The 25,344-nt window shown below is 36.5% G+C and overlaps 1 protein-coding gene across 5 annotated transcripts in view; it reads left to right on the forward strand.

Moving 5' to 3' along the window:
* Window positions 1–25,344, forward strand: part of LOC119653542 (A disintegrin and metalloproteinase with thrombospondin motifs 1) — a 414,702-nt gene that overhangs the window by 333,831 nt on the left and 55,527 nt on the right. For all 5 annotated transcript variants that reach the window (XM_038058225.1, XM_038058222.1, XM_038058226.1 and 2 more), the window contains exon 5: window positions 17,103–17,226. In XM_038058225.1, the coding sequence (XP_037914153.1) occupies window positions 17,103–17,226 (124 nt within the window). The remainder of the gene's footprint in view (window positions 1–17,102; window positions 17,227–25,344) is intronic.

Below are 25,344 nucleotides of genomic sequence, written 5' to 3' on the forward strand. Positions count from 1 at the left end.
GAAATACTTAATAAATAACAGAATATTTAATCAAGTTAAAATGTCGGGGTTAGAAGTTTTAACACAAAAGGCAGCTAGAGCTGCAAATTTCTAATTTTTTGAATTTAAAATATAATTTATTATAAACGATAAGAGAAAAAAACAAAGTTAAGCTCTGGGATTTTAAGCAATACCTTTCTCTTTTGTGTCACACTGAACTATACATAAATAAGCAATAACAATTTGGTCCTTATGACTACATAGAAATGCTTCGTAAATCTTATAGCTGCCTCAGCGCTAACAGTATACGGCTTAACCACAAAAGTAGCCATACAAGTTTCAACTAATGAACGATAAATATCAAATATAATATACGATACCACCTCGAATCTGTATGAGATTTATGGTTAGATGGTTATGATGATCATGAATATAATAAGCGATTTATCTAAAGCCCCGCAGTCTTCATGCTGTAGGAACGGAGCTTGCTTAAATCGAGCTTCGGACTACTGTTTTCTGCTTCAGTTAATGATAGTTACTCATAGGTGCAATAAATAAACATAGGTAAAAAATGCAGATATTTTGCTCACCCTAAACAAACAAACATTGACTGTTACCGAATGCTATACTTACATATTCAAGTATACAAATTGATCGTACACATATTTGCGATTTATCATACTTCGTGGATAAAAATATACACATATACATATAAAGTACGTAAATTGTATACCGCTGGTTCAATATGCAAATGTATCTATCTGAATTAAGCACTACCAAAAAGCTTCAATATCCTATACGTATAAATGCATACATATGTCTGCCTTGAATAATTAATATTGATATATAAAAATCAAAAAACCAAAAATGACTGACGGTTTCGTTCAGAGCAGAGGCTACTCTTCAGACGCTGCCTCACCTCTGCCCTGAGAGCAGCGTGACCGAAAGTGGCAACAGGTGGAAAAACGCTTCCTTATATCATCGCAAAAACACGACAAGGTATTATATTGAACTGAACCGCCAGTTGTTTTAGTTTAAGCTAGACTAAAGCTGCATAGTTGTTTAGGATAACCGGAGTCCTAAGTCCACATACACATGACGGTGGACCGAACTAAATGGGGAGCAACGTACTCCCACGTTTTTTAGTTCACGTTTGGGGCATAGTACCCAAGGATTTAAAAATCAAAAAACCAAAAATGATTGAGGGTTTCGACAGCCTCTGAAGAGTTGCCTCTGCCCTGAATCATTCTGTAGTTCTAGCATGACCTTAAGGGAGGTTTTCGGCTAAATTTCTAAAATATGGTAATATATTATTATTAGCTTCATTAATATATATTATAAATAACAAACCACATGCTCTCACCAATTCTAGTGGCAATCGTTTCAGCCGTTTCCGACTAAATCGGGTGTGACAGGCAGGCAGACAGACATGCGGATTCTAATAAGGTTTTGTTTCACACAAAACATTAAAAATGAACATTGCATAAAAGTTTTGATGAAAAATAAATCTTTGTAATGAAGGAGATTAAAATTCAATAAGCTAAAATGTTTATTTTAATATATTACTAATTTTTAATTGCCTTTTTTCCATTGGTGCTCTTTTTTAGAATTGGCTTTTTAATTGCCAAAATTTGAACTATCTTTATTGGGTCGATGTCTCACTGCACTTCCAACCAGGCCATCAACGCGTCAGTTGCTTGTAAAGCTTGTTCATTCGAAGGGTGGAGGGTCACAGTCGCTCTTGCCAATTTATTCATCTTCTTCATTTTCCGCGAAAGTTTCTTTTACGCTAGGATGTAAAATAGTTTCTACGATAGCTGCATCGGTTAATGTCTGAAAAGCTGGTTCGTTGTTATCTACGTCAGCCCAGCAGTAAAGGTTGTTCTCCCTGACATCGGACTCTCCAATGATTTCTCCAACAAATTTCAAATTCTCTGGGTTTATATCTCTAGTTAGTATTTTTAATGTAGTTTCACTAGTGAGAGGCTCTGATTCTTCTGCGGGTTTTTCCTCTGGCGCTAGACAATTCGAACAGTTATTTATAGTATCTTTGGAGATGCTATTCCAGGCCAAACTAGTTTTATAAATTATATCCTTTAATGTAATTTAAAAAAAAAAAAAATAAACATCATCTTCAGAAGATAGTGATAACAGCACCTCCCTCCTGTAATGGGACTTAAACGCTAAATACGCTTAAAGACTAAATGAGAATAGTTGTTAATTTTTATAAATTTCGGACAAAGAGTATTCGCTGATATCTTGAAAACAATGTCAATTTGTGCTTTGCCCAATGCAAAGAACTGGCAATTTTCGGGAAAAAATCCCGATTTATTTACACAAAATTAAAGTGTTACCCGCTGTTTGTTACTTTTGAAAGTAGCTTTGTTTGGAGCTGTTATTAAGGCCAATGGGTTGGACGGCAATGGTGGTGGTAAAACAATCCAGTTTCGTCACAATTCTATATCTGATTATCAGTGTAATGATTGGTAATTATTACATTAAAATTACATTAAAATTTGAACAAACTCACCTGAGTCCTCGACATTACTGGAACGACTGATATTGCGATATCTCGAATACCATGGCGCTTTTGGCATGTTCAAAGCCAACCATCACTCGCAGTAAAACCATCATCCAAATTTAGGATGCGATACAATTGTTCAGTCTGTATTTTGAGGATACGATCTAACAACACTTCTTTTTCGTAAAAACCAAGTATAAAGACACTTTTCAACGTCCGTATTTTTACCAGATCTAGGTTTCTTTTTTTTGCTCATCTAAACTGTCTACGAAGCTTCTCAATTTTGACTTCCGCCACCCATCCTCTGATTATCCCTTCAGGAATCCCGACTTCTCGTAATATTTTTACTTTAGAAATTCCATTTTTCACTTTGTAAATTATTTCAAGTTTTTTTCGAAAACTGTAAGATTTTCGCGATTTCAATTTTCGATTTCTACTCAAGTGTTCCTATATACTTAATCACATAGCCTAATGCAATTACATATACATATTAATTTACAACAATTAAGAACATCCAATAAGTTTCGCAACTTAAAGGAAACGGAGGCACATTAAAACAAGTCAGTAAACCGGAAGTCAGACGCTTCAGTTATGAAAGGCTTTATTTGTTTCCTATGCAAGTATATTTTTATTTATATATTTATATAATATGCAGAACCATATTTAGCATATCAAACTACTCTTTTTAATCATCACTTTCCTCCGCACTCTCTGCCTTTCCAGTAAATATCAAAACTAAGAGTGACTACGAAAATTAGTAATCGAAACCTTTTATTTGATACCCAACATGACTATATTCGGTGGAAAAAATGTACAGCCCTGTTTTGCATATATGAAGACCCCCCTTAAACTCAACGTAGAAAGGTATAACTTACTACATGTCTGGGCGCTCACAGTTCCCTCCTTCTCACCATTTCGGGTCAATCGGTATAGCTGTTTCTGAGAAAAGTGCGTGTGACAGACAGATAGACATTGATCCCATTTTAATAAGGTTTTGTTTTGCATGCAAAAACTTAAACAAGAACCCTGGCCGGAGATTAGCGTTTTCGGAAAGAAATTCCGTAGTACAGCTGTGCTGTTGCTAAGCACGTCAACAATTTTTTTTTATCAGCATATTTCTTCCTTCTCCGTCAATTCCCCCCCAATCTGCCAAGAGCAAAAAATATTTTTTTAGAACTAAAAAGTTGTTTGTATGTTTCAATATGTATATTTTCTTGTGCGAAAAGGATATAATGTACAAAAATATCGTTGCATGAAAAAAAAGCTCCTTAAAATTTGTTAAAGAACATGAGAGTATACTCTTAAAAACGGGCATTTAAAGCGATCTACTTGGAATGGGAATGCCGGGAATTATTTTCCGAGAAAATTCGCGCGTGCTTCCCTCCAGAATCTTTAAAGAACTCGAAGTCTTCTAATGCTATATACTGTATTATTCCTTACCTTACTTCATCTCCTTGTAATTCACTTAAAAAGCATGATCAACCTTGATGTGGGCACATTTTCTCGAATAACTTAGTTATATAGATACAAACGTATCTACATATTTACAGAAATAGAAGGATGATTTAATCCAAAGTGAACTATTCAATAATAACCATTTACATTTTTGTATTACCATGTGCCACCGTGATAGTTTTGTTCACTTTCTCATAATAATACGATATATGATTTCTTAGAGAAATGTATAGAAATTCATTTTCTGAATTTGAAGTAAAATAAAAAAATAAAAATACAATAGGAACAACAATATATATTTGATATAGAGATGTATGTGTACCAAGAGTGAAGATTAGCGAATAACAATGAGGTAATTTTAATTTACTCTTTTTCCACCAGTTATGGCAAAATAACGTTTATGAAGGTGCTTTTTTTGCTTTTTAGCGTAAAATCACAATGTTGCTTTTCGCAATTATCAAGAGTAAAAACGAGAAAATTTCAAGCATTTCGAACATTAGACATGAATGATGTAAATTTAGTTATCTCGTCAGTACCAAGTAAAAATGTTTACCATTTAATTTTCCCCAGCTGACAGCCATTTAAGTTGCACTGATTCAGCGTTTTAAATTACATTAATTAGAATTACTTTGTTTGTAGATTCGTATCTTTTTTGCTGCTTATAAAGTAATTTATATTCATTATGATCTTTATGAGATGGTGGTACAAGTTCATTGTCCTCACGATTTCCAAGCCCATCATAGAGGTTTATATAAAACAGAATTCCAACCTGCACTTCAAGAGTTTTAATATATTTGTGTCTATGTTGTTAATCATATTGTTACATATACTTGCAAAGTTAGACATCCATAATTTCCAGATAGATAATTTCCAGGGAATTTAGATTGTTTTTTACAGAAAAGTTTTAATTTTCCAACTTCCAGGCCCACCCATAAAATTTCTCATCCCAATTAAATCTCTTAAGTTCCCAACGACTTTAGTACAGTTGTGCATTACAATACGAGCAACAGCTGAATTAGTTAACAGTTAAATATAATTCGTTTTTCTTCGCAACGAAAAATGCCTTCAACCTTGAAACTTGGGAAACCGCACTGTAATTTCCATTTTAGACGGATGTTTGCTTGGCATCTTATTACCAACCAACAATTGTTCTCAGCACCGTTTTACAAGTACAATATGGTAAAGTGAAATGAATAAACCATACACACAATGTATTATTTACTCACTGTATAACCCTAATAGCCAAACATTTAAGAAGAAATAACAATTTCTCGTACGATTGTCCATGGATCAAGTATCTGCACAATTGAAAAATACAATATAATTTGAAGTAAACGTTGCGAAAAGATATGGAAACAACGTTACGGCAGCGGTCAGATAAAAAGTTAATACCGTTGGCCAAAATATCGAGTATATTTGAGTGTAGAACTATCCCATTTGTACGTGGCCTGTTATGTGTATGCATTTACCATGTCAAACTACTCATTTTAGTGTGATATTGATATTTAGTTGCAGTAAATTTAAACGGTAAAGTCAACTTTGAGCTTTTGTAACTTTGTTAATACTAGTTTGATTTTAAACTTGGGGATACCATGCTTCATACTTAAATCTACATTGTCAAAAACTCTAGGATACACTTAAAGAGGTCTTTATCCAATTTCCCCAAAAATATGGTAATATACTATTATTAGCTAAAATTTGAGCAAATGTCGGTATGGAGAGTATTCTCAGCCCTGGACTTATAGAGGCAGCTTCACGATTTTTTCCAGATATTTGGGTTGGATAGTTTTGACAGTGGGTCCGTTAAAGAAATTATCACTTTCGACCCCTCCCACCCCCCGAATTTCCAAAAAATGTCAAAAATAAAACCGACATTGGAATCCATTTATATTATCCATTATATCTAAGATGATTACATACAGCGAAAAAAAAAATTTTACACCCCCCATTGCATGTGTGAGGAGCCCCCCCTTAATCTCAACATAGAAACATATCTAAATTTCGTGTCAATCGGTACGGCCGTTTCTGAGAAAAGTTCGAGTGACAGACAGTGACAGACAGACAGACAGACATTGAACCGATTTAATAATAAGGTTTTGTTTTGCAAAAAAAAAACTTGAAAAACAACACTTGTTGCAACTTTTGGAAGACATCTCATAAACACGAGAAAGGAATATTAAATTTTTTTGCGTATATAACTATATAGAGTACCGAAAATACAATAAATCAGGATAATAGTACCAGAATGGATTCAATGCCATCCCTAGAGTCAACAAGGGTTTCAAGCCTTGATTGTATCTACCTGGCCAGTGCTTGGTTAAAAGAATCAGTACTAATAATAATAGTAAGGGATTCCAACATAAGCTGCCAAAAAAACCGATACTCAATCGGATCCGCTGAAAGCACTTTCAAACCTGCAGAGACCAAGTTAAACACTCTATCCGCAAGTTTTGCGTTTGCGAAGGTTTTTTTAAGCTTTGGCATGCGTGTGAATAGAACTTCAGACATCCCGGTTTTGCGCCGAGATTCACCAATTCGATATCCCTAAAAGCTCTCTGGTGTCCTGGCCTACGCCATCGTTTCATCTCAAGCAGAGTCTGCCTCGTCTTTTTCTATCATAGATATTACCCTTATGGACTCTCATCCATACGGATTAAGTGACCCGCCCACTGCAACCATTCCAGCCGGATTATATCCACAACCTAGTACATAGTATCGCCCATAAATTTCGTCGTTATGTAAGCTACGGAATCGTCCAAAAATTCTTCGGAGGATTCTTCTCTCAAACGCGGCCAAAACTTCTCAATTTTTCTTGTAAGAACCTTAGTCTCCGAGCGAAAAATGAGGACTGATCAAGATCATTGCCTTGTGCGGTAAGAGCTTTGATCTTATGGTGAAACGTTTCAAGCGGGACAGTTTTTGCAAGCTGAAGTAGGCTCTGTTGCTTGCCAACAACCGTGCGCAGATTTCATCATCGTAGCTGTTATCGGTTGAGATTTTCGACTTCAAAGTTGCAATCTCCTATCTTTATTCTTCTCGTTTCATCAGTGCGATTTGATGTTGTTGGTTGGTTGATTTTTGGTGCTGACGTGGCCACCATATATTTCGCCTTGCCTTCATTGATATACAGTCCAAGATCACGCATCGCTTGCTCGATCTGGATGAAGGCAGTTTGTACGTCTCAGGTAGTTCTTCCCATGATGTCGATATCATCAGCATAGATCAATTGTTGAGGGGACTTCAAGAGGATGATGTCCCTCACATTTACCTCAGCTTCATGGATTATTTTTTTCTAGCACCAAGCTAAAGAGGATGCACAATAGAACATCCCCTTGTTTTAGACCGTTGTTGACGTCGAATAGTCTCGAAAGTGATCTTATTGCTTTTATGTGGCGTCGCACAGGGGTTAGGGTCAGCCTAGTCACCCTTTTTAATTTCGTAGGGATACTGAATTTTCTCATGGCCGTGTACAGTTTTACCCTGGCTATGCTATCAAAGGCGGCCTTAAAGTGGATGAAAAGGTGGTGCAACTGATATCGATATTCCAACAGTTTTTCTATCGCTTGACGCAACGAGAAAGTTTGATTAATTGCTAATTTGCCTGGAGTGAAGCCTGTTTGGTAAGGGCCAACGATGTCCTGGGCGTACTACTAAGATAGCGGAGAATATCTTATAGATGATATCCAGCAGCGTAATACCTAGTATATATATTTAATATATTAGACTATCGACGTTAGTGCGATACTGGTATTCTATGCTGTCTTGTAGTCGAGTAAATTCACACAAAATAGACAATTCGACTTACTGCAACTTTGCTAATGCTAGCACGATTCGCTTCAAATTTTCCTCTTTTATGCCAAACAATGTTATTCCTAGGGTGAATCACTATGATTATATCACTCAATATAGTAATATACTATTATTGATTTTATGAGATGTATTCCGAAATTTAAATTTATATAGAGGCATTTGTACGAATGTTTCCGGATTTTCCAGTTGGGTAGTTTCTAAGAATGAATCTCACTTCAAAGTTGTTCATTTTAACCCCTCACTATCCTAGTTATCAATTATGAGTTTCCTAAAGTACACACGAACACGCAGCTTCATTAGAAAAAAAATTCGCTCCCATTTCGCTTGTATGAGGACCTCCCTTAATAATAATAATCGAATGCGTAACAATGCAATTTAGATCTCAGCCTGGAAGTGTGTACGACCACTTCACTCAAAGCTGTAACGATACAGTGGGAGACAATGTAGTCAGTAGAAAATCAGGCCTTTCACTATATGGGTCTGACTTCATATTTCCTTTAATAAACAGCTTTTAATAAGATTGCTTTTCTACAAAACCTTAAAAAACCACTAAAGCGTCGATACTGCACAGCTCATAATAATTGTTATCTTTTGTTAACTCTAATTGAAGTTGTATCCAAAGTTTAAAAATACAATCAACACAAGAAAAAGAAACAATTTCGAAAGTAATATTAACAGAAGGTTTATACATTTTCAAACTGAATGAATTATTTTATTGATATCATATATCAAGCACAGAGCTTAGTACTCATTTAATGGATATAGTACTCATAACCTATTTCTTAGGGGTTTGAACCAAAACAAATAGTATGCACTATAACAAACAGTTTTGATAAATAATAAATCAATGAACTGTTTCCTATATTAACATAATATACGCATATAAGTTTAACTGGTCATGATTTCACGGCAAATTATTTTCATGCAATCGATTTTGTTGTGTAATGCATTTTACAGATTTTCATAATAATAATTGAAAATTAATCTTTCTTTAGCTCAATATTATAAAAACCAGACGAAATTGAACTATAAAAGTATCTTCAATGAGAACATCTTTGATGTGGGCTCAACGTTTCCTAACTTTTACTTTAATGATCTACCATGTGGCGCGGCAGGATTCGCAGCATTCGAAATTTATTTCGAATGTTGCGAAATTTATTTCGAATGTTGCGAATGCGAACAAATAGATGGCGCGGAACTATCCACTTTGTAGAACTCACCACGGGAGTGGAAGACTAGCGAGAAAAGTGTGCCATGAGTTAGGGGCAGAAAAGAAACACATGAAGCGAGACAATTCTCTTCTGCCTCTAATGAGTAAATAGTCACTTCACTCTTTCTTCATTCTTTAAATAAATTAATTAATAAAGTCTAATTGTTAAATCTATCGAGTATTGATTGTAAAAACCTACTCTATGTTCCGGTGTACCTAAAAATTGTGGTTTGCAAAGAATTGGACTATTAAAGTTAAATTGGTGACCCCGAAGAGCACAAAGCCCTAGTACTATCAGTATCCAAAGTGAAGAAAGAGAGGCTGGACCCTCACCTGTAAACATAACTACTGAGCAACCTGTGCAGCCGATACCTCAGATGACTCGTTCTGTTCCTCTGATCTCGAGCGCGTTTTATCAAGTTAACCAAACATCAGCACCGCAGCCCCAGTCACCAGCACCGCAGCACCAGACGTCAGCATCACTGCCGCAGCCACCATCGTTGCCGCCGCAGCCATCACCATCTCAAACGTAGCTGACACCAGCATTATTGCCGCATCAGAAGTTCAACGAGCGCGACCACCTTTCAACATTGGCAGCAGCAACCTAGAAAACCAACGATTATTTGGCAACCAATTGACTATCACCGCTATCAGGCAGAAGCCGAAGACTCCGCCACCATCGCTGCTGCAACCACCATCGTTTTCGTAGCAGTCACCAGAGACGCCGCCGCAGCCACGCTCGCCGTCTCCAGTATAAACGCCGCCGCCGCCTTCACCATCAACACCGCAGCCGTTGAAGCCAGCGCCGCCGCAGCAGCGAATCATTATTGTAATTTGTTGAATTTTATTGTTTGAATTTTAATTTGTTTTAGTTAAATTTATTTATTTAAAAAAAAAAAAAATCAATAAATAGTATGCCCGCTTCAAGAGACGGCGTTCAGGCGTTTTAGGTGCGGATCATCGTTGGTTGTCCGCTCTCTGGGCGAAGTTCTGGGAAGTGATTTCGGTCTGCGCTTAAAAGCGTCCGCTTCGGTGGTGATTTCTTTGTACGTGCGTGAATTTGTGGGTTCGGCCTGTCGTGTAGTTACAACAAGCCCAAAAATGAACACAAAAACACTTTAGCGTTAAAAATAGTACAATGAATATGATGGACACTCAAACCTATGAAACTGTAATAAGCAAATCTTTTCTAGGAAATAGGTCAATTTATACCGGCTGGTTCTTCATCAAACAATGGAATGGAAAATTTTGACTATCTATAACTTAATAGTAATTAATAATAGTTAGAATTCCTTCACACTTTCTAGAATTATGCCTCATATTATCGCTATCGGCCTTCTAAGATGAACTTAAAGGGGGATCAGATCAATTTCTAAAATATCTTAATATGCCATTATGAACTTTATTTGGTCAGATATGGAAATGGGTTATTTCATGAACCTCGGGTTTTGTCATAGACATCCTAATATCTTTTCAAATTTTCCGGTTGGATAGGCTTCTGTTTCACTTTTTGGGGTGTACAATTTGAGCTGTCACTCCCCTAGTATCGGAAATAAAATTAACTTCAAATGGTACTAATTGATTTGATGACCCTACATGACGATATTCTAGAAAAAAAATTTACGGATCTTTCGCATTTATGCCCCTCGTCCCCCTTATAAATCGTCTGGAAACTAGAAGCTTAAGACTTATTAAAGGTTTTGCATTTTCGTTATTCGAGGAACTTTCAATGTACACTTTCCCATTTCTCCATAGATAAAAATTCAAAAGATTCCTCCAATTGTTACATGCAATGTAATTTTTCTTCACTCAATATAATGATCTGAAGTATCAAATCAAACGTCTCAATTAGTATTGTGGTGGAGTACGTAATTGGGAACCGCGTTGACCTTAATATCAAGAAACCATTTTTGACAGCAAAAACTGTTTTTCGAAGCCAGTGGAGAAATAGAGTCAGAGGAAGTTAGTGGAGGAAAAGTCATGGAGAAAAGACAGGAAAAGCAAATTCATGGAGTCCAGTTTAACGTACTTCTTCAGTTATAATTGTACAAAAGTCGAACAATTTCGTTCTTATTTTTAAAAATTATAAGGCAATTTTTATCCTTCCTTCCTTTTATGAAAATTGTGAAAATTTGCACTTTATGAGAACGCAAGTGCACGAATTCATGGTAAAAATCAACTGAAAACAATACTCCTCTATATTCTTCTAAGTGCAGCCTACTCCGGATATGTTGGTTCATCGTTAAGATTGATTCAATCAATGAAGAGTAAACTTTCCGATCCTGTATTATACGGAAATATTCACGTTATCTGGAACAGTGATATTTGGCTTAACTCGACCCGAAGCTTCAACAAGAGCAGCGGTGACCATTTGAACTTCTACCAATGATAGGACTTCACCCTTCCACAACTACTGCTGCTACAACAGCTGTTTCGATCGCAATTTCTACTGAAGCTGATCCCACAGATTCACTTTTCGGTAATCTCAACATATGCAAATCAACATCTCTAGAAACGACTACAATAGTTAATGCACGTCAAGCCTATCCAGGATCAATATTCAGTGCAAGTGCTTTTGCATATGCAGCATCAGCATCCGACACGAAACCGTTGTTTTGCGCAACAACTGCAAAATTATCGCCTTTGGTGCCTTTGAACTTTACTCCAGCCCCCAATCTAAGCTGACCACCCCATCGGGCGTCTAAGAACAGCTGAAAATCCGAGGAACGTTGACAAAGCCGGCATTTCAAGCACTTTTTCGGTCCTTTTTAAATGTCATCACAAATAAATATCTTCAATCCAATTTTAAGGTTTTGTGTAAAACAGAGCGTTATTAAAATCAGTTTACTGTCTGTCTGCCTGTCTGTCACGCTAATTTTTCTTGGAAACGGTTGTAATGATTCACGCCAAATTTGGTGGATAGGTGGGAACTTTGAACCCTCACATATACAGTGAGTTACATGATTCTGCATCGAATTTAAGGGGGAGTTCCCATACATCCAAAAGGGGGTTGTAAATAAAATGTAATAAAAAGATAGGTCTCTGTTAGTACTTTCATTCGTTGGAAAGATGAGGAGTGCGGGGGGTCGAAAGTAATCATTTCTTTCACGGACCCATTCTCCGAAACCACCCAACCGAAAAATCTGAAAGTAATCAAGAAGCCGCCTAGGCGCCGAAATATTCTCCAACCCGATATCTGTTCAAATAAAGTCAATAATAGTATATTAGCATAATTTTTAATAATTGGCGGCACAGGTGCTAAAATTTTGGCATAGGAAGCCATCAGCTCGAAGCCCAATTTGCTTTTGCCGGCGTCATGATGGGCGCCACCCGCTTCAATCACGCGCTGGTCGGCCTCGTTCTCGAAATCTGCTCCTACAAAAGACTGAAAGAGCTGCGCATAAAGCGCTAATCAATAAGTGAAACTTCCAAACTTAACCACTTACTGACATAACTAACTCTAGGGGACCGTTCGCAAACCAACTGCTGTGTGACATTTGCAGTTTAGCCGTGACAAAGTCGTCACTGACAGGTGCATTTTTCGTGGCTGCGCAGGCTTCCGGAGAGCACGCAGGCATCCTGGCATGTGCGGATTTGGAGTCTCTAGACACGTAAGCCGCCATTACTGACAAAATCCATGAGGTCCACACATGACCCGTGGTTGGCGAGGTATCTTGTGACACTTTAAGCCATGCGGGACTGCTGCAATAGACTTTGGCAGCGTAAACAATCACTGTTTCTAAGTTGGCCGTCGGTGTTCTGCGTTAAGAAAATAGGACTAGATAGCGGTCTAGATCTGCGTCCCAAAGAGAGTGATCAAGTATTAGGTCAGGATCTGCGGCAAGTACCGAAGCTTGCTGGTACCATGGTAGGAAAAAGCCACTAAATATACCAACTCCTGCAATTTTTCACCAAAAAGCTAGATTTGCTGAGAGCTCTGGTGGCGGCTACTCGAAATGCATACCGCGTGCCTCACAATTTGTGACTGCGTGAGCCGGTGCAACTACCTAGTCCTTACAAGCGCTGAAGTCTTAGTTCTTCCAGACTTCATCCGGCGTTTTCTAAGCGCTTCATTATCGCGAACATCAGCATTCCCATCTACGTTTTGTCAACAGATTTACATAAGAGGTCCCTCATTGACCCCAAAACATCCCTTACATCATCAGGTAGAATCTCATTCTGCTCACCTAGCACTCTTTCCATCGTTTTTGAAGACGTTACCGATGCACATATTCACGCACCTCTTCAAAAATTCCGCCACATCACAACCGAACGTAGTCTCTCTGAGCCCGCTGAACATGCTATTCAGCACCACATCAACACTATTGGCTTCCCTATCTTTTCTAAGGCGCGACCACTTCCACTACAGAAGCTCGCAGTTGCCGAAAAGGATTCAAAGAACCTGCAGACCTTCAGACAATTGTTGGTCTTCAGCATTTTACATTGTCGCTAAACCCACTGGCGATTAGAGACACTGTGGCGACTGCAGCGTTTAAATGAGAAGATGATTCCTGATCGATACTTCATTCCACGTCATTCCGGAATACCGGAAGCTGGCGCTTCGGCTATAAACGTTTTGTATTCATCTTATGTGAAGAACTTTGTACGTACATTTTCCCATTCGTATATGGCTAGAATTACGTACATATTACAGACGTATATATTATGCTCACCCTAAACAAATAAACATTGATTAGTACCAAATACTGTATTCTATACACATATATATAAATTGATCGTACACCTATTTTCGATTTACTTCGTGTATAAAATTATACATATGTACATATAAAGTACGTATACTGAATACCGCTACACTACCCCAAAGCTTCATATATTATACATATGGCTGTTTGGAGTAATTGATATTGATAAATAAATCATTAAAAAACTAGCACGAAATGTTTCCCTGCAACCTCCCGTTCAAGTGAACTCACTTTGTTGTGATATTGACGAATTGATATATTCATTCACACAAAATGTAAAAATTTCACCTTCTATAACTTTGTTAATGATAGTTGGATTTCCTTCAAACTTATAGTTATGTCCTATGTTATCCCTTATGCAAATTCCAAATTTTGTAGTTTTAGCATAAATTAAGGGGGCTTTCCAGCTTTTCTAAATTATGCTTATATATGATAATTAACTTTATCTCTGCAGATATCGGAGCGGGATATATTTTAAAGCCTAAATTTTACTGTGATTTTTTTTCCAAATTTTTCGGATGGATAGGTTCTAAGAACGAGGCTTGTTACACTTTTTGAGGGTCATATTTTGAGTCCTCACACCCCTAAATTTCACCCGATATGAAATATGGGACCAGTTTCAAGAAGTACTAATTGAGTCCTTTCATTTGGTACCCCACATGGGCATGTGCAAAAAAATGTGCACCCTCCATTCAGATGTACAGAAAACCCCCCTTAACCATAAAATGACGCCACTTACTATATGTAAAAGATATAACAGACTTGTTTCACACAAAACCTTAGAAATTGAAATTGGTCTAGGAACTCCATACATTTCCGTTTTGGGCAGAAGTCCACCAATTCGATATTCCTAAAAGCTGTCTGGAGCCCTAGCCTATGCCAGCGCATCATTTGCGGCAGGGTCTTTCTACACATCTTCTTTTTCTACCATAGATATTGTCCTTATAAAATTTCTGGGTCATCCTCCTCCATACAGATTAAGTGACCCACCCGACACAACAGTCGGATTTTATCCACAACCGTTGTATCACTTATCAATTTCATCATTATTTAGGCTACGAAATCGTCCATCCTAGTATAGACAGCCAAAAATTCTTCTTTGGATTCTTGTTTAGAATACGGCTAAGAGTTCGCAATTTAATTATTTGATAGGAACCTAAGGAAGGTAAAATAATTGTCTTGTGTTTTGAACTGAACGGTTTTTGTAACCTGAAATGGGCTTGATTAGTTGCCAGGAACCTTACCTCGATTTCGTCGTCATAGTTGTTATCCCGATGACCCTAGATAAGAGGAATTTTGAACAGTTTCAAAGTTTTATTCTTCGATCTTTACCTGGAACTTACTTCTTGCAATTCTTTATCATTAAAGGTTCATTCTAAAAAAAAATTATATATTTACGGTAATCATTTTGGAGTTAGTTTTGGAATATACATATAGTGGTATTTATTAACCACGATGGTATTTTATATAATTCATGCTTGGCTGGACAACGACCATACCTCGTATTCTCTTTTTCAAAGGACATTCTATATTGGAAGTTCCACGTTTCATCTGTAATCCATGAACTAACTACTTACAACTAAATTTAGTCAAGTTTAATAAGAAATTATTTATTTGTAAAATATGACCATGAACGCCAAAGTTTATTTCACACTTCAATTAATAACATTCTTTCCGCACCTGAAGCATTTACCGCACATTTTTTCTACTTATGCGTAGCGAAATAACCCTAATAAAATATTTTTCGTTCATATCCGAAGGTCAAGTACAAACGAATATGTCCCATTACTAACTGGATTTAAGCATTGTGGATTAAAAATGATATAGTCAACCATTCAACGGGAAAAGAAGTTAACAATTTGATAATAATTTAACATTTAATTATGCTTCATAAGAGTGAATGGTACATAAAAGCTAACGGATATAAAGTTATGGTTAAGACCTCTAAAATAGTAATTACTCAGGCGGTGTAACAGAAAATTAACTTTAGTACAGCCTTTACAAGTGTTTAATGCAAAAAAAACTAGAAGCAGCACAAAGTATTGGCTTGTGGACATGCGCGATAAATGCAGGTTTTTTTCAATACACATTTATAAAATATAAAATCGTATTCCACTGAATACGAAAGTCATGTACGAAGTTCATTACTAACAGTCATTTTTTTGTTGGCCTTAAACGAGTTTATTTAATTCATGATCATTTCGGGTGATGAGCAGAATTCAGAAAATGCAAGTATCTGATTACGCTTGATAAATAGAAGTGTTTTGATGTTTAAACTGTTTACTGTCAATGTTTTATTCGATTACCGTGTGCTACCAACTTTGATTCTGCGTTTCACTCATTTCGTTATCTTTGCAACCTAAGAATAGGACAGAACAGTAAAATCAACGCAACCACCAACTACCGGGGACTGGAACGAGATCAACTTATCTCGATTTGGTTCAAGATCGATAAAGACGAATTTTCTCATGTTCCGAACAATCTGAAATCAAGTGGATTAGGATTGGCGAAGCTTTAGTCTGAAATATGGATTTACGTTCAAAACAATTCGCATTCACACTGTATTTTGCGAATTATATAAAATAACGTTTAATACTTACAAACCCAGGAGGGAGGTGAGGTAGCTTCTGATGAGCTGCGTCTGCCCGGATATGAAACCGTTATCCATCTTCGCCTCTTAGTTTATATTTTTTCTGTGCTGTTAAACTCGTTTCTTTATTGCCAATCTAGCTATTCCTAATACGAATTCTTTACTCAGTTATCTAACCATGTTTAACCATTTTTGCATTTGTCGATATAAACACTGAATAAATCATGGAAAAGGCATGTACGAAAAAGTTATTCTTATTCAAATAATTGTTTGTTTCACAAGTCTATATTATTTGACTTGCAAGTATCATCATTGAAAATCATAAGAAGTGAGAAAACGCCAACTCGATGCTTCCGATGAAAAGGGTGTTATATGCATGTATATTTCTAATATAACCTAAATATTACAACTCATTTATGTGTGTAGTATGTTTGAATATTTATTAGAATATGATAAAGCCCTTCTATAGTGCACATGTTAGAATGGAAGTTTGGTCCTTGGTCCGGTTCAGTTGTATGTAGTGCTCATCCAATCAAACATAAAAAGAGAATTATTCGAATATCCTTAATTTCTCAAGAAAATTATGTAAATACTTGTTTAAAATTAGTTGTTTAATTTCATTCCATCAATAATATTAGATGGAATATATGCAATAGCAAATCACGAATCTGAAACTATAGTATTCAACAAATTAGAACTATTAATTAACTAATTGCGGTTAGACCGCAAATCATTGATTGCTTTATTGCTATAAACTGTGAACTTTCTATCACATGAAATATGATATCAAAATAATTATTAACCAATTTTTCTATTATTGTGTGATTTCAGGAAGGTAGCATAGGCCATGAACTGGTTATCAAACCGCTCCCAAAAAACCTTAGCCCGGACGATGGTGTTCATCATGTGATATATAAGAGAACCGTTGATGCTAACGATCAATTTAGTGATTTTGGTAAGATATTTCAATTCAAATTCAATTATTACAAAATATACTATAATACTTTTCTGATTCATATAAATACATATGCATACCTTCTTTTTGAGGGAACACATAAATTGAAAATATGGCAAGTGATTATCACTTATCCCTAGATGTGTTTGATGCACTGTGCGCCACTCGAATAATTATAGAAATCTACACTACGCTTTTGTGTACAACTAAATCTTATTCAAAGCTGACATATTCGATACCCTTACTATGATATCTTTACGGCACACGCTATTGAAACGACTTTAACGAGACGCAGTGGGGTTGTGTAACTTATGAAGTGGTAGGAATGCTGCGGATGGCATAATTTCAAGCAAAACAAAACCTTATTAAAATCGGTTCAATGTCTGTCTGTCTGTCTGTCACACGCACTTTTCTCAGAAACGGCTATACCGATTGACACGAAATTTGGTGAGAAGGTAGAAACTATGAACGGAAGTTGAGACCGTTGAGACCCCAGCTTGTTTTATCTTTATGTTGATTTTTACAACATCTGGTTTTGTAGAGCATTAAATTTCGGCAATGAAATTTCAGCCGCAAAAACGATCTGAATGTTTCAGAAGACGTTGATGGTTTGGGACCGCCTGGACAGATCAACAGCACTTCCAGAAAATCAAGTAATTTATGCTCAACATCATCGATAGACAATTAGGGATCTTACCTATATGGTAGCCATTTCAACTGGATCAGTCAAACAATTTTGAAGGTACATTCAGGTCCCGGAAAGTCAAATCCCTTACCGTGTCAAAAACATTCGATTTCTTAGAAAAAGATCGTCCCGAGAAAGTTTGTGAACAAATCATCAACAGCGACTATTACATAGCGTTATTGGAGTGTATAAAGGATGAAATTGCAGAAAAACAGCCCCATTTGAAGAAAGGAAGTTCTGTTTCATCCAGACAATGCACCGTGTCACAAATCAATGAAAACGATGGGAAATTGCATGAATTAGGCTTTGCTTCCGCATCCATCGTATTCTCCAGATCTGGCCACCAGCGACTTTCTCCTGTTTTCAGACCTCAATAGAACGCTTGCTGGAACGAAATTTAGTGCCGATGAAGAGGTAATCGCCGAAACCGATGCCTATTTTGAGGCTAAAGGCAACTCGTACTATAAAAATGTATGACCACTATAATCGTTGTATCGCCTTCGAAGGCAACTATATTGAATAACAAAATCAAAGATTGAAAAAAATGTTTGTCTATGTAAGTCTATATTATTGAGATACTATGATCAATAGGTACACTATAACCAGTAAAAGGGGCACAATAGTTCTTCAAGGACGCGGTGCGACTTTCCCTTAACAAAATAATAATAATAAAGTCTATATTAGTCGAATATCAAGGCCTTCCTCAATGACACTCTTACTTAGAATAGTCGTCATCTTTCAGAGGCGCCTCGCATGAACACATAAGTTGTGGAAACCATTATGCTTCTTAATTGAACTGGCTAGACTGGCTCCGAAACTTTACCAGAGGACTGGTACCTTATTCAGGAGGCAAGTGTTGACAAGGACTTAGGACTTTCAAGAATCAATCCCACACGTAGCATAAAAAGAACAATGGCATGAAGAAATCTAAATATAATAATGATGTTTTTTCAAGATGTTGGGGAAAATAGTAGAGACGGATCTAACGCTGGACTACCTTCAGCTAAAAGAATGTTATCGGAATATTGTTCGAAATATTCATTGCTCTTGCAATTAATGCAAATAGAAAAGTGCGATTGAACCGACGAGAGAACAAACAGATGATATCTGCATAGCAACGAAACTGAACGGGAATGTCCTTTTAGAGTCAAGAGGAATAATCTATTCATTCAATTTTCAAAACCATGTCTTCTATATTGAGCCCAAGGAACGATTGTGAGTATTAGTGAAAATCAAAGATGATCTGTTGATGTTCTACAATTATGTCCATAACAATTTATCTTCATCCAAAGTTGGACTTCAGACAAAACAAAAGTATAAAGGGTATATACATAGTTGTATATAGATGTACTTCGGGGTAAACTTAGTCCCTTCCTCAGTATATTTGCTACTAACTCTAAACTGCTCCATTTGTCCAATGTAGACTTTTTTCGCTGGAGTCCTTGAACACAAAGAAGGAAAAATAAACATTTTCGACCATTCAGAATTTTTATGAGTTGCTCGAATACCAAAATCAATTCATCTTCTATTTCCATATCTAGAACACCTTCAGGACGCTCACTATGTTGTAGCTCACGATCTTTACTACCATATACGTTTTCAATATGTGTACCATTTCATTTGAAAATTCAGATCCTTACATTTGCCCGCGTTATGTAGGTGTTGTGAAATGTAGACGACAACTTTATTTGCGCCACCAAAACTACTTCTAAATGTTGCCCAATGCTCATATGGATACTACTTATAGAGTATATGGCAGAAGCAAATTCGAAATCTATATCGTCAGTGCACCAATATACACTAGATTTTTCACAACTTAAACATAGGCAAGTTTGCCCAGATACATCAAGCTAATGAAAAGATGACACCGTTATGCCGGCTACATATGTTTCACACCTGCCGCAAACTCCACACCTCCACAAACATTTGTCGGAGAAAACATCGCCATCCACACCTTTGCACTCGATCGGATCGGCAGTAAACATTTGCAAAATTACACAAACCAAGTCAAATCCTCTATCCACACGTTTAGATTTGCGATGGCTTGTTAAGGTTTGGCAAACATGTAGACCCGGCATCAGATGATATTTTTTGCTAACCCCAACAATTAGTAGAAGCTCTGCTACACTGCATTGAGCTTCTCATAAGCAACTCGCTCAGAAACTATATACAGATCCACCCAACTTGCAACCTTCAAAATTTTATGAACTTAAGGGAGCTTTTGCAGTCAATTACTAAAAATTATAGTAACATACTATTATTACTTTATTTGAAAATATATCGGTATGGAGGGTATTTCGGAGTCTAGGCACCATGTGGTCGCAGCCTCTTGATTTTTTTTCAGATTTTTCAGGTAGGTACTTCCTGAGAATGGTCCGTTAAAACAATTATGAATTTCGGCTCCCCGCACTCCCCACCTTTCCAACAAATGTCAAAACTAAGACCAGCTTCGGAAAGTACTAATCGAGACTTTTCATTTGATACCCCACATGACTATATTTGATGAATAAAAAATGTACACCCCACTTGTGTATATAAGGGACCCTCCTTGAATTCGACGTAGAATGATGTAGATCGCTGTATTCGTGAGCATTCACAATTTCCACCTTTCCACCAAGTTTGGTGCCAATTGCTACCGCCGTCTCCGAGAAAAATGCGTGTGATGGACAGATAAACAGACAGACAGACAGTAAACCGATTTCAGTAAGGTTTTGTTTTACACAAAACCATAAAAAGAATATAAGTGAGAGTGAACTCGATACACCTACGAGTCGTATCAAGTATGTGACGACCTCCAATAGCTATCTTGCCTAAATTGATGAGCGTAAAGCGTAGCGCATAGTTCTCAATAATTCGCTGTATTGATATGCCCATTCAGTACATCTCTCCAATAACAGTGGCAATAAGTATCTAATTATAATAATAATATAATAAGGTAGGTAGGTAGGTAGGTAGGTTCGATTAGACGAACAAAAAGTTAGGTCGATTTGCAAATTTTTTTCATATTTTTTTCAGAATAGAAGTTTTTCTATTTCCGAGAACTTTTGACAACTTTAATGGAAAATGTTCTTCCTAATGTCGCACGCGTGCACTGAGTCATAATATGGGAACTATGATATATTACGTTCATCCTCACTACCAATTTTCAATGCTGCTCCTGGAGATTATCGACTCAAAGTCACTTCCCCGTATTTAACCGATTTTTATGAAAACTCTATCAAAAATACCGGTGGATCTCAGTAGCATTTTAACAATAACGTTTTAGGAAAACATTCTTCTGCAGAATGAATGCTCATAAATGTACTCCGATGGTTGATATTGGATGATTCGCCCGGGCAATAGGAGTATCAAATACCGAAGCGGAAATATTCTACCATTAAGTGAGGGTACCTTAGTTATAAAAAAACAATCAGGAAACGGACTAAAACTCCATAACTTTCAACAATTGAACCCTTCCTTCTATTTTTATTCTTAAGCCCATGTGCATATTACCACCAAGGTATGTGGCGGAATTTAATTCGCATATTATCGTTAGCAAAGTACAGTATCAGGAACTTAAATCAAACGAGTCATACTTGAAAAATCTGGTTCTCTTTATTCATATCAATTTCATCAAAAACACATTAAATTATTGAATAACCTATATTGAATGTCTGATTACACTTAGAGAAATTTTCATAATATGAAACTAAGTATCAGGAAGTAATCCTGAAGAAAATTGTATAAAAACTGAAATTTGCAGTTTTTCAACATAAACTATTCAATTCAAACCAGACATTCAAGGAAAGGAATGCTACGCCTTAGGTCTAAAAAGCTAATATGCGTAATCATATTTCAATTTATGTCTGGATTTTGTAATTAATATCAATCGGAATGTAAAAACATTGAATTGCCATCATTTAATCGAGAATACATTTGTAGAGATGTAGGTGCATGTGGAATTACCCTCTTTCAACAAATTTTCAATTAGAATTCAAGTAAATGTTGAGCAGTAGTAAGCAGTTGTAAAATTGATTAAAGTTAATTGATCATGCACGAATCCACCTGGTTGACATTTCATAAATATTAATAACATTTTCTGAATATATGCTTTACCTGTACATGCATAAAGCATCCTTATTAAAGTAGAAGTTCACCAGTTTAGTGATGTGTTATTCACATTAATTCACATTCACATAAAGTTATCAAACAAAAAGTTAGGAGTGCCAAACATTGACAGTAAAAATACTTATATTTACGATAATTAAACAAAAGTAAATTCTTGAAAAAGGTATATTTTCCTCATGTTATAATACTAAAGTAATCCGAGAAAATTTTATGACTTTGAAAGTATCACATTGATAATATACCAATTATAAAAGATAGCTTGGTCCGATATGCAATCTACCTAGTTCTATCAATGAAATGGAACACGATGGGAATCGGAAAATGTAGAATGTGAAAACTGATTACACCACAATCATATAGAGTATGTAGTAGTATTCGTTCCTAGAAAAAAAATGGCGTGAAAGGAGGAATAGAATATGAACAATAGCACGATAAACTGCAGAATATTATGATAAAAGCGTCATAAAAGTGACATTACACTAACCCAGATAAACTGTGAAACATAGTGAAAAACGCATGGTCTTTTAATGAACAATTCATCTTGCATACTATCGAACAATACAGTGAGGTTGATAATCTAGCTCTCGGACCGAGGAAGAGGAGGGAAGGAGGGAACGGTCCGCGGGTTTAACGCAATGTATTGGTCAACATGTTTCAGACTCTTTCGGGTATCCGTTTCCTAAATGTCAACGACTAGTATTTTTAGCAGTCCTCGGCTGCCGCCCGTAAAGCGAAGGAAGGCCAAAAATGTGGCTGATTTCATTGCAGCGGAAGATTGGGGTTCGTAAATCTGGATCTTAGTATTTTGGTAGTCTCCAGATCAAATTAAAGATGATCGTCTGCAACTTGGGCACCTCAATTTGGAGTCACAGAACTTATGGCTAAGTAATGGTTGTGCATGGGTACTTGGAAAACTAGCCTTTCACTCCATACGTTGCACTTGTTTCAGGATCGGTATTCATACCGATGTGTATGAGGGCTCTTTAAAACCACTACAACAACCAGCAATGCTTCTGTGGATTGAAAAACGCAATCCAACATACAGAGCTCGCAAGAGTTCTGGTAAGCAAAAGTCAAATCCATTATGAAGATCCGATCGATCATCGAACACCTCCGTGGTAGCTCCGCGTCTATTTGATCGATTGTAATGAGACGTTTTTCATTCATTTAGTAGAATTCATAAAATATAAATGTTAGAGCTTCATTTTGCCTTCATTCTCAATCTTATTAACATTCTGTTCAAGAGAAATAATCAAAACAAATAATTGTTGTGTTACTCTCCAAATTTAAAAACGTGGTCAACATTACATTCAAGACTTTTTTTATGGTTTTATCATTGCATTGCTCATTTCTGTGGGATAAGGTGCCTAATTACGTTTTATGTGCTCACCATGAAAACAACTGCCGGTATCCGTAAACTTTAAAAGTTTCCTTCACCTTCTACTTCTATTTCAAGGCCCAGTGACCCTCCTCAGGCCCATAAGGGCGGCACTTGCCAAATATTTGATTCTTTTAAAGGGGTTTCAATATGTGACGCTCGATATTTTAACCTTTCTTTAGAATTTTTTTAGTCAATGAAAATAAATGTATAAATAAATCTTTTCAATATTTTTATATGATATTATTGGGGTCTTGAATTATGATACAAAATTTTGAAATGACGATTTTGATAATCATCTATTTTGCATGTAACGGTAAAAGTGGGGTCCTCTTAGAAAACGTGGATTACTGCTGGACAGCACATTCGTAGTAATATAAAACCAAAACTTCAAGCTTGTTTTTATTCTGTACACTTACCGCTCGTTCGATTATTATAATTTTACCTTACTAACTATCAAAATGGCTTACAACTGCGAATCTTCAGGTTAATTTCTCATTAAAAAATCAAGAATACTAATAAGAAATCATTAACAAAAATTTATAATCTTGGTTTGGACCAGAACCACAAATGTGTACCACCAATTGAAAAAATGTGGTTTTGAGAGAAACGCGTTTGAAGTTTTCGTTTTGTATGCAAATCAACGTGGCTCGTGTCCTTCAAGTTACAACAAATACTTGTAAATGTTTCGAAATTTGGTCTTTAATATGGTTGCAAAAAAGAAAAAAATCGATTTCTAAAAACCGTCATATAAGAAGGAAAATTCCCCTTAAGGCAAAAAAATCCTCTGAATAAACTTTAAAATGTTGATCCTGTTCGGAAAACTGAAGCACACATATATGTTATGATATGCTAACATGCATTGATAAGCCACCTGCGTTTTGCATGTCATACATTCATGAATCCCTAGTTACCCATAAACCGCGAAAACAGTAAATAGCACCTCATAGACAATATGAACTTCCCCTTCACGAGTCTCCCCAATCTCTTCACAGGACTCATCCCAGCATGTTAATACCCCGTGTAAGTTTTGACTTTAATGCCTAGGAATTAAACACCTACAGTGTCGGCTGCTATTTTCTTAATGGTAGAATACCTTATCCTGGGGCATCAGTTTGTGAAAAACATCATAGCTATCTTGTCCATGAACACCTCTGCAGGAATGTCGAATTTTATTTTGGCTTTTTGAACACTCACTTTGATATAGACAGTGATAACCTTTGTTTCGCAAATATTTATAATAGTGATCCTGATAGTGACATAGTCCTAGTGAAGCGACGCGTTGTGCAATTAGAAACTTCCAGCAATTGAAAAGTAGAAGAAAATGAGGAAAATGATGATAGTGGTATAAATGAACTTACTGCCTGGAAAGATGTTACGCACAGAAGCCAGCCTCAATCAAAAACCAATTTTTCGATTGGTATCTAAGTTTGTTGGGCCTAATGAACCTGTTTATTGCACCGAATCTATCAATTGTGTCCGAAAATTAGCGGAAGGACTTGTAGGTGATTTTTGTGATGGAGCATTCTTAGAACCAGTAAGACCATTTTCCTCAGATAAAGATACGTCAAATTGCATATATTGTGGCATTGTGAAAATGTAAAGAGTAACGATTGTTCTGTATGTTCAGATAGGAAAGTTAAAGGCAGAAGATACTAAACTAATTATTTTGGCGACACATATTCTCGAAAACCAGGGTTTCATATACTTTTACATATTGAAGACTGCTTTGAAAAATACATATTGAAGACTGCTTTGAAAAATACTACACGTTTATGATCATCAACGGCTCAACAAGTGGTATCCGGTCTAGGGAACTCCAGATACCCTGGTTTTGCGTCAAGGTCCACCCATTCGATATCCCTAAAAGCTATCTGGCGTCCTGATTTAAGCCGTTACTGCATCTCAGGCAGGGTCTGCCTCGTCTTCTTTTTCTACCAGGCTTGAT

The sequence above is a fragment of the Hermetia illucens genome, chromosome 4, assembly GCF_905115235.1.
Source record: "Hermetia illucens chromosome 4, iHerIll2.2.curated.20191125, whole genome shotgun sequence".
NCBI lineage: Eukaryota > Metazoa > Arthropoda > Insecta > Diptera > Stratiomyidae > Hermetia > Hermetia illucens.